Below are 17,819 nucleotides of genomic sequence, written 5' to 3' on the forward strand. Positions count from 1 at the left end.
GTGGATTTAGACAAATGTATGACATGAATCCATCATTATGGTATCATGGGTTTTTTTTTTTTTTTACTGCCCTAAAAGTTCACTGCATTCTGCCTAATCACATCTCCTTCACTTCTGCCAAAACACAACTCCTGGCAAGCACTTACAGTTTTAGTACCTTTAGAGCTTGACTTTATCAGAAAGTCATGTAGTTGGAATCATAAAGTATATAGCCTTTTCATATTGTTTTTATTTTGTTTTTTTTTTTCACATAGTAATCATGTAAAGTTCTTGTCTTTTTTTTTTTTTCTTTCATACTGAATAATACTCTCCTGTTTGGGTATACCAAACTTTATCTGTTCATCTACAGAAGGACATCCTGATTGCTTCCAAGTTTTAGCAATTATGAATAAAGCAGCTAAAAACATTTGTGTGCAATATTTTGCACGAACACAAGTATTTTAATCTTGTAGGTGAATATCAAGGAGCGCAGTTGCTGGATCATATAGGAAGAGTATGTTCAGTGTTACAAGAAATTGCCAAATGGTTTTCTAAAGTAGCTGCACCATTTTGAGTTCCCACCAGCAGTCAATAAGGATTCCATCCTCCCTAACATTTAGTGTTGTCGGTGTTCTCTATATTAGCATTCTATTACTTGTGTAGTGGTATCTCATTGGTTTTTTTTTGCATTTCCCTGATGACTTATGGTATATAGCATCTTTTCATTTGCTGTTTTTTCCATTTATGTATATTCCATGGTGAAGTGTTTCTTGATCTTTGGCCCATTTTTTTAAATTGGGTTGTGTCTTTATCATTGTTTTTTGATATTTTTTATTGTTGGTTTTTAAGAATTCTTTGTATATTTTGGATAATAGTCCTTTATCAGATATCTTTTATAAATATTTTCTCCCACTTTGTGGCTTGCCTTCTCATTCTTTTGACACTGTATTTTACACAGCAGAAGGTCTTAATTTTAATGAAGTCCATCTAATCAGTTCTTTCTCTCATGGATTGTGCTTTTAATGTTGTATTTAAAAGTCATTGCCATTTACCAAAGTCATCTGTTAGATTCCACTGATCTGTTGGTTCTTTTGTCAGTATCACACTGCCTTAATTAATGGCCTGAAAGACAAGTGATGTCAGTCCTCCAGCTTTATTCTCCCTCAATATTGTGTTGGCTATTCTGGGTCTTTTGCTTCTTTCTATAAATTTTGGGATAATTTGTCTATTTCCACAAAGTAACCTTCTGGGGTTTTAATTGGGCTTGCACTGAATCTATAGACTAATTTGAGAAGAACTGACACCTTGACAAAATATTGAGTCTTCCAGTCCACAAATGTGGATATCTCTACATTTATTAACTTTGATTTTGTTCATCAGCATTCTATAGTTTCCTCATACAAATCGTATACATATTTTGTTAGATTTGTATCTATTTCATTTGGGGAGGGCTAATATGAATGGTACTGTGTTTTTAATGTCAAACTCCACATGTTTTCTTGTTCACATGTGTTTTTTTGTTCATATATAGGAAAGTGATTGGCTTTTATGTATAAATCTTTTATCCTGCAACCTTGCTGTAATTGCTTATTAGTTTAGTTCTGGGAGTTACTTTATCAATTCTTTCAGATTTTCTACATAGGTGATTATGCCATCTGTGAAGGACAGTTTTATTTCTTTCTTCTCAATCTGTATACTTTTTAATTTTTCTTTTCTTATTGCATTAGCTAAAAACTCTAGCTTTGGATTTACCCTTTTTCTGGTTTCCTAAGGTGGAAACTTAGATTATTGATTTTAGAGCTTTCTTTTCTAATATATACATTTGATGTTATAAATTTCCCTTAAGCACTACCTTCACTCATTTCCATTTAGTTCTAAATACTTAATTTTTAAAAATTTCTTCTTTGATCTATGTGTTGTTTGGAAGGGTGTTGTTTTGTTATATCTCCACAGATTTGGGGGTTTTTCACTTATCCTTCGGTTACTGATTCCTAGTTTACTTCCTTTGTGGTCAGAATGCAGACATTGTATAATTTCTGTTCTCTTCAATTTATTCAAGTGTGCTTTATGGGCCAAAATGTTTCTGTCTTGGTTAATGTTCATGTGAACTTGAGAAAATATTTTGCTGTTGTTAAATAGTCTATAGATGTCACTTATGTTCATATGATTAATGGTGCTGAGTTCAGTTAGGTCCTTACTGATTTTCTGCCTGTTGGATCTGTCCATTTCTGACAGAGGGGTGTTAATGTCTCCAGCTTTGATATTAAGTATATCTGTTTTCCTTGCAGTTCTATCAGGTTTTGCCTTGTTTAATGTAACACTCTGTTCTTAGGCGTGTACACGTTAAGGATTTCTAGGTCTTCTTAGAAAATTAATCTTATATTATTATGTAATGCTCCTCTTTATCACCAACAGCTTTCTTTGCTTTGAGGTCTGCTGTGTCTGAAATTAATTAAACATATTTTCTTTTGATTAGTGGTAGCATAGTATATTATTCTCCATCTATCTACCTTTACTCTGTAAATACGTTTTTTGTAGACAACACATAGTTGGGTCTTTTTTATTTTCTTTGACCGTCTCTATTTTTTAATTGTTACGTTTAGGGCATCAACATTCAAAGTGATTATTGATACAGCAGAATTAATACCTACATATTTTTTGTAGTTTACTATTTGTTGCCCTTGTTCTCTGTTTCTGTTTTTGTCTTTGACTTACTTCTGTCTTTCCAATTTAACTTAACATTTTATATGGTTTCATTTTCCTCTCTGTTTTGGCATATAAGTTATATTTGTTCATTTGTTTTTACCTTTTTTTTTAATAGTTACCCTGAGGTTTGCATTATACCTTTACAACTAATTTGTGTCCATTTTCAAAGAACACTAAATTACTTTACAGGTATATCAGTTACCTTATAATAACAAAATAATCTCAATTCCTCCTTCCCATCTCTTGTATCATTGCCATTCATTTCACTTTATATACATAATCATACATGATTGAATACATTGTTAACATTTTTAAACAACTGTTCTCTATTAGCTCAATTAAGAATAAGAAAAAAAATCTTATTTATTTTTGCTTATTCCTTCTTCATTATTCCTTTATTCTTATGTAGATCTGAGTTTCTGATCCATATTATTTTCCTTCTCTCAACCATATAACATTCCTTATTAGGCAGGTCTGCTGGCAACAAATTTCCTCAGTTTTTGTTTGCCTGAGAAAGTCTGTATCTCTTGAAGGATTTTGGTTTTTTATAGAGTACAGCATTCTAGGTTGGCAGGTTGTTTCCTATTGTTGAGTTTCTATAGTTTGAAAATGGCATGCTTAGGTTGGAGTCGGGGGTTGGCATTTATCCTGCTTGGTATTCTCTGAGTTTCCTAGATCTGTGGTTTGGTATCTAACATCAATGTGGGGAAATTCTCAGTCATTACTATTTCAGATAGCTCAGAGATTCTTTCTTCAGCCCTGTCCAGTATAGTAAGTCCAGTAAAGGCATTCTTCATTTCTCTTAGTGGTTGTGATCTCCAGCATTTCTTTTTGGTTCCTTATTAGGATTTCTATATCTTTGCTCATATTGCTCATTTGTTCTTACATGCTATCCATTAGAGCTTTTAGCATATTATTCATAGTTGTTTTAAATTCCTAGTCTGCTAATTCCAAATCCCTGCCATGTCTCGTTCTGATGCTTGTTCTATCTCTTCGGATTGTTTTTGCCTTTCAGTATGTTTGGTAATTTTGTTCTTTATGGCTAATACCTGGACATGATGTACTAGGTAAAAGGAACTGCTGTAAATAGGCCTTTAGTATGTGGTGGTGAGGTATGAGGGGAGGGGGAAGCATTCTGTAGTCCTCTGAATAGGTCTCAGTGTTTTCGAATGAGCCTGTGCTTCTGGTCTGCAAACTCCAGTTTTTTCTAACTTCTTAGTTGGGTTCAGATGGTTAGAGTAGACTAGAGTGGGCTATTTCCCCTTTCCTAGGCCACATAGGCTCTGATGATGTCCCAGTAGGTCAGGCTCTGATTAACTAGTTTCTCCTGAGGGCAGACCTTGAGGATATTCTGGCATAGTTCAGAAGTGCTTTCCTCCCCTTGCAGGAAGCATGCGGGGATTTTTCTGAACCTGGCTGAGCTCCTAGAGGCAAACTCCCAAAAGTGTGGGGGCTTCACTATGACTGGTTCTGCCTCAGCACTGTTTTCTGCTGCAATTCTTCTGGTGTATTTGTTCTAGTGAGCTGTGCCTCCCATTGTTTTCCTGTCTCTCCAGTCTTGGGGGATGTGGTTTGCACTGTGTCCTCCTCTCTCACAGATCTGAAAAGAATTGGTGCAATTTTTTCTATTCAGGTTTTTTACTTGTTAGAACAGAGTGGCATTTACTGAGTTCCTCACATGTAGAACCAGAAGCCAGAAGTCCATGTTAATTTTGAAATTAAAATTTAAATGTGTAAGGAAAGACCTAATTTCAAATAATGAATAGGATGATTCAGATAATGCTTTTTATTATAAACATTTTGAAAATCTTCACTAATAGGTGATGTAACTTTGGAATACACACTGTATAGTTTTATTAAAAAATAAGGAATAGATTCTCTGGTCACTTACGAAGAAATTGTTTATATTTTAGATAACTTTCAGTCATCCTGGCCTAGACATTCAGGGCAGAAGCATAGAATATGTACAACGGCAAATATCCAAGGAATGTGGAAGCCTCAAGTCCCAAAATAGGGTAAGTAATCTTAGCTTATCTCCTGTTTTGGAATACAACTAATTAACACATAAGCAAAATTTTATAGTCCTTTAATACTCCATGTAGCTGGATTATATTGGAAAATCTGTCATGTGTAAATTTGCTACATACATGTTTATGAAGCACTCTTACTTAAATTCTATCCAAATTTCTGGTTTGACTTTGGGAATTGCTACTGTGTATTTATCACTGGATAAAGCCAATAGGAATTGTATATTATTTAGTGGACTGTATCCATCATTCATCATTAGCCCAGACCTGATCAGGTGCTTACCGTAGAAGGTTACTGTGTCCCAGGGACTAGGAGTAGGAATAGGAGAAAACAAATGTGACTACTACAAGCCCACTTGTATAGATAAAGGAAAAGATCATTTTGATTTAGACACTATTTGATTCCCCCCCCACCAAAAAGATTTAAGTTGTTCCCTGGCCTCAGGAAGACAATCTAGCCAGAAAGGAGGAAAGAATGAGAATAAGTAGTTGTGGGTGTCATGTGTTTCAAGTGACTCATATAACCAAGCTATATACATGTATGTCTTTGTATTTGTTTGCTAGGGCTATCATAACAGAATAGCAGACTGAGTGGCTTGAACAACAAATATTTATTTTCTCACAGTTCTGGAAACTAGAAGTTCAAAATCAAGATGTTGGCACATTTCGTTTCTTCTCAGCCTTCTCTTCCTGGCTTTTAGATGTCTACATTTTAGCTGTGTCCTCACACATTCCTGTGTCCACATAACATTCCACCCTCTGGTTCCTCACATTCATTCCTTACGTGGAAAATACATTCATCCCATCACAGTAGCCCAAAAGTCTGAACCCATTGTAGCATCAATTCTAAGTCTTAGATCTTATCTAAGTCAAATATGGATGAGACTCAAGGTATGATTCGTCCTCAGGCAAAATTCCTCTCTACCTGGGAACCTGTAAAACAAGATAGCAAATTATCTGCTTCCAAAATACCATGCTGGAAAAGGCATAGAATAGATACTTCCTTTTGAAAGTCGTAAATTTTAGAAAGAAGAAAGCAATCATGAGTCCTAAGCAAGTCTGAAACCTGGCAGGGCAAATTCTGTGAGATTTTAAGGTTTGAAAATAATCCTCTTTGGCTTTGGTTCTATGTTTGGACCTATGCACCTACCACCGTGGTGACCCCATCCCCTTGGCATTGTGTGATGAACTCATACCCACGGCTCTAGTTTTCCTGGACCACTGAAACTGAAGAATTGGCCCTGCCATGTGGAACTGAGGAGAGAGGCTTCCTTACCTTTGGGGTCATTCTTCCCTTCTTTTAAAGGGTAACACATGTTTTCAGTCAGATAACTATATTTGCCAGCTCTGTAAATCCTGGTTGTCCAATAGCCTTCCTTCATTTCATCCTACCTCTGTTCCCTTTAGTCCAACATGGCAGCATTTCAGCTGAGATGATTGATTGGATTTGGGGATCACACCCATAATCTCTTTATTGTGTGATTGGCCAGCTGGTACCTTTGCGTGCTGTCTCAATTTTTGCCCTATCCTTAAGCTGAAAATTCTCCCACTCTTTAAGATCTGCCTCCTTTTTGCTTAAGAATTTCTATTTCAATTTATCCCTTTCCTCTTAACATTTTACTGTTAGTAACAAAGAGAAACTAGGCACCTTCAGTACATGGCTAAGGAATTTCTGCTAAATATCTAAGTGTATCACTCACAAGTTCTATATTACACAAAACACTAACGTACAGTTCATCTACATTCTTTACCAAATTATGACAAGGTCTCCTTTTCCCAGTGTCCAGTAATGTGTCCTTCATTTCCATCTGAGCCTCCACCAGAAGCACATTTAACGGCCATATTTCAACCAACAGTCTCTGTTCAAGGCTTCTTGTAACATACACCTCAAAACTTTTTTAGCCTCTACTCATTACCCAGTATTTCCACAGTTTTAGTTATTGTTAACGACAACACTCCAGGTTTTCATACTAAAATCTATTATGAGTCAGGGTTTTCCTGAGAAACAGAACCAACTAGTTGTGTTATGTACACACAAAGAGATATTTTATTTTAAGGAACTGGCTCATGCAACAGTGGAGATACATACGCAAAATACACAGGTAGGCTATCAGGCTTGAGATGCAGGCAAGAGTTGCAGTCCTCATCTAAAGGCAGAATTCTGTTAGCAGAACTCCATCTTGCTTGGGCGGGGCAGAGGGCAGTGGTCAGCCTTTATACTATTAAGGCCTTCCCCTAATTGATAAAGTCTGCCTATGCCCTGGAAGGTAATCTGCTTCAGTCATAGTCCACCAGTTTAAAGACTGATCTCCAAGAAGCATACACATCCAACATAATGTTTGACCAAATATTTGGGCACTGCAGCCTAGCCAAATTGACATATAACATTAACCTTCACAGTTATTACTGCAATTTTCTTCTCTTTCCTTTTTAGGTCCCTTTGAAATCAATCCGACATGTCAGCTTTCAAGATGAGGATGAGATTGTCAGAATAAACCCTCGGGATATCTTAATACGTCGTTATGCAGACTACAGACATCCTGACATGTGGAAAAATGACTTAGAGAGAGATGATACTGATTCCAATATTCAATTTTCTAAACCAGACAGTAAAAAATCAGACTATCTGTACTCTTGTGGGGATGAGACTAAGTTAAGTTCACTCAAAGACTCTGTGGTATTTAAGGCACAGCCTTCCTCATTAAAATTTAAGAAGTCAAAACGAAGAAAAGAAGATGGTGAACGTTCCCGCTGCGTATACTGCCAGGAAAGGTTTAATCATGAAGAAAATGGCAGGGGAAAATGTCAGGATGCTCCAGACCCTATTAAAAGATGCATTTATCAAGTTAGTTGCATGCTCTGTGCAGAGAGCATGTTATATCATTGTATGTCAGACTCAGAGGGAGATTTTTCTGATCCCTGTTCATGTGACACTAGTGATGACAAGTTCTGCTTACGATGGCTAGCCCTAGTAGCTTTGTCTTTCATTGTACCGTGTATGTGCTGCTATGTCCCTTTAAGAATGTGCCATCGTTGCGGTGAGGCGTGTGGGTGCTGTGGCGGGAAGCATAAAGCTGCTGGATGAAAGGATCCAGTGCCAAAATGAGCTTAAAATCTTTGTTTCCAGGAATTAGCTAACTTGGATTTGTGGAAGCTTTTGGCAAGCAATATGAAATCTTGCCTGGTATCATTGGGGCCACACATGGAGGAAGCAGAACTTGGCAGTTCTTGGCGTTTCACAAATGCTGGCCATGCCTAACTTTTTCCCTTGAGTGCATGGCATGTTTTGTTACAGGTTGTAAAGAGTATCTGCAAAAGGAATCCATTTCTGGTTATTGGCTATAAGTGAGCATAAAATATCCAACTAAAAGGGATTAATTTTTGGCATTTTTGTATATTTATGCATTAGGTGATGGGACTGTTAAGGGTTTGAATTCATTAAGACATGAACTAAAAGTGCACTAGGGGACAGTTGATTTCAATCTAAGAAAAGTTAACACTTGGAAATTGTAAGAAGTTAAACAAGTGCAACTAAATCATTTATTAGTTGTTTTTTGAAAGCAGTTTTATGTATAAATAACAAATGTTTATATTTAACTAAATATAAGGTACGAATTATCACATATTAAACTTTTCTTCCCCTTCCTAGTTATGAAGTAGATGTACATATATCTACTGTCACATTCCATTATATTTTGAATATTTTACTCATCTAGTTAATAACATTTTTATTCCATGTGAATGATTTGATATTTTCATCCTCATTTCCTTTTGGCTACAGTTTATATTGAGTTATATCTGTACATTCTGGTAATCTAAAATACTTAAAAATATTCTAATAGCCTTGAGTGACCAATTTTTTTTTTAAAGCACAGATGTAATTGTCTAATGTTCTGATGGGAACGTAACACTTATTTTTATATAAAAAGAGACTGAGTAAACATTATAGAAAAAAGTGAGGTTTTTGGGGTTGTTTTGTTGTGGTATTCAACCAGCAAGTTGTTTTCTTTCAGAGTTTCCTCCTTCAAAAAATCATACTGCATTTACAAATGTTTTACAAGGCAAAAAGTATAACTGGATAGTTAATATAAAAGTTTCCTCCTGAGATCTCCACTTACATTCTGCTAAACTACAATATGTTCAGCTGTGTTACTAATTTTTCAGCTTACTTCTCAGTGCTTATATAAATTCGCAAAACAGTAAGTTTTCCCAGTTGCATTTTATTTTATTTAAACTGGCCTAAAAGCAAATCATGTTACGTTAAAGTATATACTAAACTATCCCAGGAAAGTATTTAATCCAACATTGTGAATGAAATATCTTGTATATATAATTTTATTTCTTTTGCAGAGCATCGTATTACTGGATGTTTTATTTACAAAGTAGTTGGATAAATGTTCCAACAAATTGTTTAAAGTGGTTGGGGTCAATTTGTCTGGGTTTTTTGGTTTAGTTTGTTTTTGGTGTATTTTGTTGTGTTTTTTTGTGGGGTTTTTTGGTCTTTTTAAGTGTTACATTAAAACTCTAACAAAGTAAAGGGTTCTTTAAGAACATTCCCTTAGAGGGATAGAGTTGAGAAGTGTGCCTTTTTTTTAATGGCTTGAAGTTTCAGAAGTGATAGAAATTAAAATCACACTACCATTTTGAAAGCTCGTTTCTATGCAGGTTTTAAAATGTCATTTATGTATCATTCTTTTTACATATCACCCTTAAGCTTGTGTTCACTTTCTTCTTTTGCCCCAGATCAAACTGAACAATGTATATAACACTATCTGTCTGTAAAATACTTTTTTTAAGAAAGCATTTATATTTATATGACAGCTTGAACTGACAACATTGTGTATATAGATCATCTTGAAGTATTATTTCACATTGAAAAGAAGAAAAATATATTGATAACTATAGATGTTATGACGAAGAGGTTATTTCTAGTTTTGTACTAAAAATCAATTGGATAAACTGAATCCAAAATATGACACTGTAGCAGCAGTTTTAAGACTTATTTTTACTGTTTATATATTTGAACACCGCTACACCAGATGGTCTTCATCCCTGAAGTTTTCAGCTAAACTTGGTGTCCTAGAATAGACTGTTAACTTTCAAAATTACTTTTTATTGGTGAAATGGAAATACTGGTTTTCCTTGTGAATGAATTTACATATTTGTAAGTGCTGAATTTGTAATTCAGGTTTGAGCAAGGTGTGAATAACTGAAGAAAATAACTTGCTGGCTATATAGGAAAATGCTGTGGAAATGAACTGTGTATATACTTCTGGGAAGAACAATTTTAATCATTTCTTCTGTTAAGCACTAATCAATATAGTGCTACTCCTGGTTCTGTACTGTATTTTATATGCAACATATATGCTTTAATATTTTAATGTTTGTGCATTAATATTTTCAATTTGTTTAACCACTTTGCTGCTAAGATTTTGCCATCCCATTCCCATTTTTTCCTTCACCATTTTAAACAAGTTTCTTCATTAAAAACTATCGTGATGAAATGGTTTTTATTTCATCTTGGATTTTCATAGTTACCACACTCAGATCCAGACCAGTCTAGAAAACTAACTGGTAAAATAATGCTATCTGAATCCCTATGTGGGAATGTTCTTTTGAGTAAATTATTACTATGTGGGGGAAAAAAGGAGAGTCTACATTTCTCATTCTTGATGTGTATAGTATAGGTATGTTCAGGAACATTTTCTCCTTCTGCATATAGATTTGGCACTGCCAAATGGCTTTTCCTCTGAAATCTTTCTCTTTTAATCTGGTAGTAGAAGCAAATGGCTAAACAAAACAAGTAATAGTAAATACTGAAAATGAAATAATCTGGGTGGCATAATAAGAAAGATTTTGATCTGATCTGATGGCTTGTTGTGTTCAGAATTGATCATTCTTAAATGATTTTTCTCCTGCCTTGACAGGAGAATCTGAGTTTTCAAGAAATATAAGATATGGGACTTCAGCACCACCTACTGGTTGATTTATAGACCAGAGACATGAGGTGGCAATCAGGATATGACAGGGTTCATCACTACTACCAATAAAAAGGGCTATTTAAGCAGTGGCCACCTCCAAAAGGAGAAAACCACAGTAAGAAAGAGCTCAAAGGAACTTTAAAATGAATCTTTTCTCTAATGTGTCTTGTTGGTCACTGAAAGATTTTAAGCACTTTTTTCTTACATATCCTGTCTTAAAACATTTATTGATATTTGGAAGTGGCAATCAAACATAATGGATGTGCCGAAGCATTTACAAAACCAATTCTTTTAACTTGCAAAAGCCATTACCAAAATGGTATTCTACTCTTCCTCCCGTTACCAGTCAGGGAGAGGGTTTTTTTTTAAAGAACATAATAAATGTCTTCTGTATTTCATCATGAAAACTTCAGAGAGTGTGTGTATGTCTCTGGGATGATGTCGGGACAGGGGTTAAAGTTTAAGGGGGGAAACGTGAAACTACCTATTTTCATTGGTTATTCAGCAGTGCCTAAAATGAACTTTTGAAGTAATACAAATGCACTTTCAATTCATGTTCATAGTGCCATCTGATGTGTTGGGTAAGTCTTTCTTTTTCTTTTTTCTTCCCACCCCACCCCCTTTATTGAATGCCACAGAGATGTTTTCGAATATCCATGTAGGTCTTCAAAGTACAGGAAACATGTACTTTCCTCCAGATGGGCAATTCAAAGGCTGTTTCTTTTTTTGAAATTTACTTTAGACTTTGTGATTACACTTTGGAATATGTGTATAAGGTTGGGTTTTTAAGATACTTTAAGCAAGTGTAACATTTTTCTACGTGAAACTTTGAAAACTTTATTAGTCTAGAAAACAGATTATTCATGAAATATTCTTAATTTGACCTCCAGGTTAACATTTCTAAGAATAGAGGAAAGCACTAGAAACTTGCATTGTTGTTGCACTTAAAAAAAAGTTGGTCTATGAACCATGATAATAATTATACCATCAGGTGTTTTGCGGTGAGTGAAAACATATAAGAAATCACAACCTGAGGTGATTTATATAAACCAAAAAATAAAAAATAAAAACAAAAAAAAGGGCTTTGAGGTATTAAGGTACTGTTTGCCTAGCAGCCAGGTGGTTATAAAACTTTCATATGCTTTGATACTCTGATGTTAGCCATTGTTCCTGAAAGCTCCTTAAATTGCATAAGTTGTTAGTTTTGAAACTTCTCAAGAGTAATCTAGTTGAAAAACCTTTGTATTAAAGATACACACAGATTTTTGTGAACATTGCCAGTATGTAGTGTCATTTGCTTTCTATTCTTGACCTCAAAAGTGCCTCACTTGTATATTAACTTCCATTAAAAGCTTGACTGCATTCTTTCTAATAAGCAATGAAAACTTGTTTAACTCATGTCATAATGTATCTCCTTAGATATAGTTGCTTAGCTTGATAGTTTGGATATATAATGTAAATATGCATATATAAGTTTGTAACTGTTTTTGTTACATCATACCCATGTAATTGGACATATCAGATGATATAAGAATTTGTTTTAATTACCTGATTAAACCTATCATGAAATACAAAAGGACTTTTTTTTACTCTTCCAGAGGATATCAAACTATCACATAAGAGCTATTAATTACTCAAGGAGAAAGCAATAGAAATGGGCTGTGAAAAAATAATTTTTAAGGTATATTTTTAACTAAAAACTCATGTAAATAGTTCATCTTATTGACATGTATTCCTCCTCGATTGTATAGATTTTTTATGGTCTGTTACCTATAATAGGTAAACACAATATGTTTATTGGCTTAGGAACATGTTACCACTAAATCTGGATGAAATGATAATCCCTGAATGATATGTAGGAAATTCTTACCCCAAAACTACTACTGCTTTATTGTATGCCCTACTCGGTTTCAGAGTTTCATTTGTAATATAAAAGTACTAATCTAGATTAAAAATGATTAGGACAGTACTCTACTCAAATATCATAGCTTATTTCAACACCAGAATAACTTGGATTACTGGATTAGAGTTTATTTGCTTGAAGAATCAACAGTTAACTGTTTGCCATGAATCATGAAGTATAGTTTCCTGTGCTTATTTGCAGGTTTTCAGAAATGTGCTTTACATGCTTCACAATCAAGTTAATATTCACAAGTAAGTAGAATAGTTTATACATAAGAGAATTTGAAACTACGGTTTCTTCTTGGCCATCAGTATAGGGTCTTGTACACAGTGATCCCTAAAGGGAACAAAATGGTATCATAAAACTGAGTCCACTCTTTTAAATTAACTGCTTTAACATTTGCAGTTTTAGAGAGATCCTTTGAAATATTGGCTCAAAATATATTCAAAATAAAAATCTAACAAAATTAGAATTGAAATGGTGTTTCTTTTTTCTTTGTTTAGCAGGGGGTTTTAATATTTATATATACACATATACATATATATATGTATGTATATTTATTTTAAGCCTTTTTTATTTATTTTGAAAGAGAGAGGGAGAGAGAGAATCCCAAGCAGCCTCTGCCCAATGCAGGGCTCAGTCTCACAAGCCATGAGATCATGACCTGAGCAGAAATCAGAGTCAGATGTTTAACCGACTGAGCCGCCCAAGTGCCCCTGTTATGTATTATGTTTTAAATGGTCACTTTTAGTTCTCAACTCCATAATTAAGTAGTATCCACCTCCCCCCACCCCCACCTAAAGAGGAGATGTAGGCTGCAGGAGGTTAAAAAGTATTCCCAAGATCAGAGGCACAGGTTTTGAATCAAAGTGTGTTACTCCAAAATCCACGCTTTTAGTCACTGCAATTTTGCATTTTGTTGCAAGGGTTACCAATGTACCGATGTTATATAATTGTATTAAAGTGAAATTTTACTTAAGCTGGCGTGATTTTATAAGGGAATACGTTTATCCTTTTTTTAAGTAGGCTCCATGTCCAACATGGGGCTTGAACTCACAGTCCCGAAATTGAGAGCTGTGTATTCTGTTGACAGCCAGTCAGGCACCCTAGGAGTAACTTGTTAATTCCCACTCCCTTTGTTTCAATTCTAGGTCCCTTATTCATCTATCTCACTAGATTGTGGTGCACTATCCACAGTATGGCATGTGGAGATCCTTAAAATTGGGAAAATAAGATTGTGATATTTCTTCAACATACCATCAAGATATATCAGTTTGTGCTAATCCAATGGAAAGCCCTGAAGACATGCATGCTGTCCAGTGTATGGTATTGTTCATTTTGCTCAGATTATGGCATTTCCCTATAGGTTTTGAGTCTCAGGGATTGTTTTTCCCCAAAGCAGTGATATTTCCTGTTGAGGCAATAGAAAACAGTGCTCTCAAATTAGTCTTTTGGATTCTGTACTTTTTTCAAATAGCCATTTTTATGTCAGTTATTCCACAAAGCCTGTCTTAGAACCAGAGTTGTGTTTAGTTTTCAGGGCTACGTCCACGCACACCACAGTGAAGTTGGTGTCTCTCTTCCCTCAAACTTATTTTTAGCCTAGGAATAATTTACAGTAACCAAGAGCTTGTGTGCAATTTGGAAAAGGACAAGAAGAACTCCAGAATTTCTAACATTGTAATAAGATCATTCTGGATGATAAAACTTAAGGAGACCTGTTTAACTTTCATTTCTGTTATTTTTTTCATTTTGCATTGTCAAATTGCAAGATACTAATTTAAGTGATTTTTTTTTCTCTTAAAATAGGATATAGGAGATCTTATGGATATTACTTGTCCAACATAAACACCTTTTGAGTCCTCTGTATTTCCCTCCCTCCTTTTCCCTGTTACAGGAATGTCTCCAATCTCTTCAAATTTATCACAGGAAAAATTCATGGAGAAGAAATTTTAGCAGTATATTAGAGTACTTTTTAAAATGCTTGTATTATTCCCAAAATGACTAGCAAACATAAATATGTCTATTATCAGTAAGGGAAAACAGTGTTTGACTATCACTTAAAGATTTAAGAGAAAACAAGTTCTATGAATTTATGAACTTTTCGCTCATTAATATTTCCTATTAAAGGTCTTGTTCAAGGACGCCTGGGTGGCTCAGTCAGTTAAGTGGCCGACTTCAGCTCAGGTCATGATCTCGTGGTTTGTGAGTTCGAGCCCTGTGTGGAGCTCTGTGCTGACAGCTCAGAGCCTGGAGCCTGCTTCAGATTTTGTGTCTCCTTCTCTCTCTGCCCTTCTCCTGCTCACACTCTCTCTGTCTCAAAAATAAGTGGACATATTAAAGAAATTAAAGTTCTTGTTAAATTATTTAAGTGAAATGCACACAGATAGCATGATCTCCAAAGTTCTAAGAAGGAAATAAGGAACCAAACCAAATTACTTAAGATTATTGATAAAGTTGAGGTCACTGAGTTATAGGGCTGGGACTATACACATCTCTAGAGATTCATACAATACCCTTATTTTACAGATTTAGAAACCAGCCTCGGGAAGTTAAGATATAAACAAAAGTCATTTAATGCATTTACAGCCTGCATTAAAAAAAAAAACTTTTTATGTTTTATTTTTGAGAGAGAGCAAGAGAGAGCCTGAGCACACCAGTAGGGGAAGGGCAGAGGGAGAGACACAGGACCCGAAGCAGGCTCCAGCCTCTGAGCCATCAGCACAGAGCCTGATGCAAAACTCACAGACTGTGATCCCATGACCTGAGTCGAAGTCCTCACTCAACCGACTGAGCCACCCAGGTGCCCGCAAGCCTGCATTTTTAAACACCTACCTCATATTGCCTGAAGCATGTCGCCTACAGGTACCTCAAATTCAATAAGCCCAAAATGAATTCCCCCATACCTCAAACCCTTTTTTCTCTTCTCTGTCCTGATGGATAGTGATGCTGCTGTGTATGCAGTAGTCTCATCTAGGAACCTGGTCATCATCAATTCCTCATTTTCTCTTTCCACCATTAATTATCATTTTTTACAGTTCTAGTTCCTATGTGTCTCTCAAATTTGTGTTCCTCTGTCCTCATTGCTGTTTTCCTTGCAGAAATCATCTTATTACTGATAATGGGGATTAGGCATTGAATCCCTTGGACATTTTTAAAAACTTTTTTAATGTTTATTTTTGAAGGACGTGTAGGTGGGGATGGAGCAGAGAGAGAGAGGGAGACACAGAACCCAAAGCAGGCTCCAGGCTTTGAGCTGTCAGCACAGAGCCGGATGTGGGGCTCAAACTCATGAACTGTGAGATCATGACCTGAGCCAAAATCAGGCACTCAGCCGACTGAGCCACCCAGGCACATCTGACTTTTTAATTTTTAACAAAAGATAGTCTATATTTTAAATATGTTTGGAAGGTGAAGTACCTTAGACTGCAACAAGATGGTGGTAAAAGTGGACATATTCAGATTGAGATCTGCCCAGATTCAGACAACAAAAGGTTTGTGGGATTGAGGAATCGAATGATAGTGGCTTTGAAGAGTGTTTTGGCAACTAGGACCAGCTAAGGAACTAAGAACAACTTAAAGTATAAGGAAAAAACTTACAAAAATGATAAACTTTAAACTGTGTGTGTCCACCTCTCCTTAAAGACATGTTTCCCCCAGTAATATAAGCTTGTTGTCTATTGTGGTGTGATCGTTTTCTAAGAGCTCAGGCTAAAGAAGAGTCCATTGCTGGAAACCTTTGGGATCTTTTTGCTGATACCATTATAAGGAAATCATCTTCCATAATCAGGTGAGACCATATTCAAAAGGGTTTCTTTGCTTTTACAGCTCGTTTTTCCCTCAAACAACATCAAAAATAGCCTACCTTGTACAGATTTCTTTCCCTTTTGAAGGTCACAAGGTCATATCTCCAGGCAAGCCTGAGTACTTAAAAGGTAATTGGGAACAGAGCCATCCAGGTTAAAGGCAGAGCAAATGAAACGACTTCAGATAGAAAGGAGCTTGGCTGGTTGAAGGAATAGCAGGAAGGTTAGTATGACCAAAGTAGTCATACTCAGGAGCTTGTGAGAGTAGGTGCCAGATCTAGGAATTTAAAGCTCAGATTTTATTCTATGAGTGGCCGAAATCCCCTAAAAAATTTTGAAAGGGAAATTGAATGATCTACTGTATATGGCTTTTTATTTTTTTTAATTGAAAACCCAGTACTGGCCTCAGATGTTGGGCTAGCTTCTATTATTTCAAGTATTGCCCTGACCATTTCACTGAAATGCTCTGGACAGCGTCCCCTACCCTCTCCACACTTCTTCTTCTTCTACTTCTTTTTTAATGTTTTATTTATTTTTGAGACAGAGACAGAGCAAACATGAGTGGGAAGGGCCAGAGAGAGAGAAGTAGACACAGAATCGGAAGCAGGCTTCAGGCTCTGAGCTGTCAGCACAGAGCCTGATGCAGGGCTTGAGCCCACGAACGTGAGATCATGACCTGAGCCAAAGTCGGAAGCTTAACCGACTGAGCCACCCAGGTGCCCCTCTCTCCACACTTCTAAATCCAATGGATGTTTCTTAGACAGACCTCACCTCACTTAATATCTGACATACTCTTTACTTCCTTGCACTACCTGTCCTGGTTCCCTCCTGTTTCACTGGTTCCTCTTCTCTTTGCTAGATCCTTCTCCCCTTTCCAATCATCACAAATTGGAATTCTTCAGTGTATAGTAATAGATTCTTCTCTAGCAGTACTTCCCTTAAGGAGTCTTACAAGGACTCCATGACCTGTCACACACATACTGGTGGTATCCACAGTTAGGTCTTAGACTTGACCTCTCCACTTGGATGTCTGGGGCATTTCCATTTTAGTAAGACTGAAACAGGACTCTTTATTCCCCCCTCCAAGCCTGCTCCACTTCCAATCTGCCTCCTTTTAAGGAATAATCATAATTTACCCAATTGCTCAAAGAATTACATTTTTCCTCATCGAAGACTTTAAAATAGATTGTGAATCTGAATAGTCCTCCTCATGTCTTAGTTCAAGCCTCAATTACCTCTTGCCCATACTTCATAATAGCTTCGTGCCCCCACCCTTTTCACTTTCAGATCTCTTATTTTTAGAATTGATTTAATGCCTTATGTCTATTGACTATTGGTTTGTCTTTTCCATTATCATAATTTCAGAATTAATTATTACATTTTTTAAAATTTATCAGTTATTCACTTTTTTCCTTTA

At 35.9% G+C, this 17,819-nt stretch overlaps 1 protein-coding gene across 1 annotated transcript in view; it reads left to right on the forward strand.

Moving 5' to 3' along the window:
• The window catches only part of SPRED1 (sprouty related EVH1 domain containing 1), a 125,549-nt gene extending 112,484 nt beyond the window's left edge, over nucleotides 1-13,065 (forward strand). The window contains exons 6-7 of the mRNA XM_029951543.1: nucleotides 4,599-4,700; nucleotides 7,147-13,065. Coding sequence (XP_029807403.1) covers nucleotides 4,599-4,700; nucleotides 7,147-7,797 — 753 coding nt within the window. The 3' untranslated portion in view covers nucleotides 7,798-13,065. The remainder of the gene's footprint in view (nucleotides 1-4,598; nucleotides 4,701-7,146) is intronic.
• Nucleotides 13,066-17,819: the final 4,754 nt, after the last annotated feature.

The sequence above is a fragment of the Suricata suricatta genome, chromosome 9 (genome assembly GCF_006229205.1).
Source record: "Suricata suricatta isolate VVHF042 chromosome 9, meerkat_22Aug2017_6uvM2_HiC, whole genome shotgun sequence".
Taxonomy (NCBI): Eukaryota; Metazoa; Chordata; class Mammalia; order Carnivora; family Herpestidae; genus Suricata; species Suricata suricatta.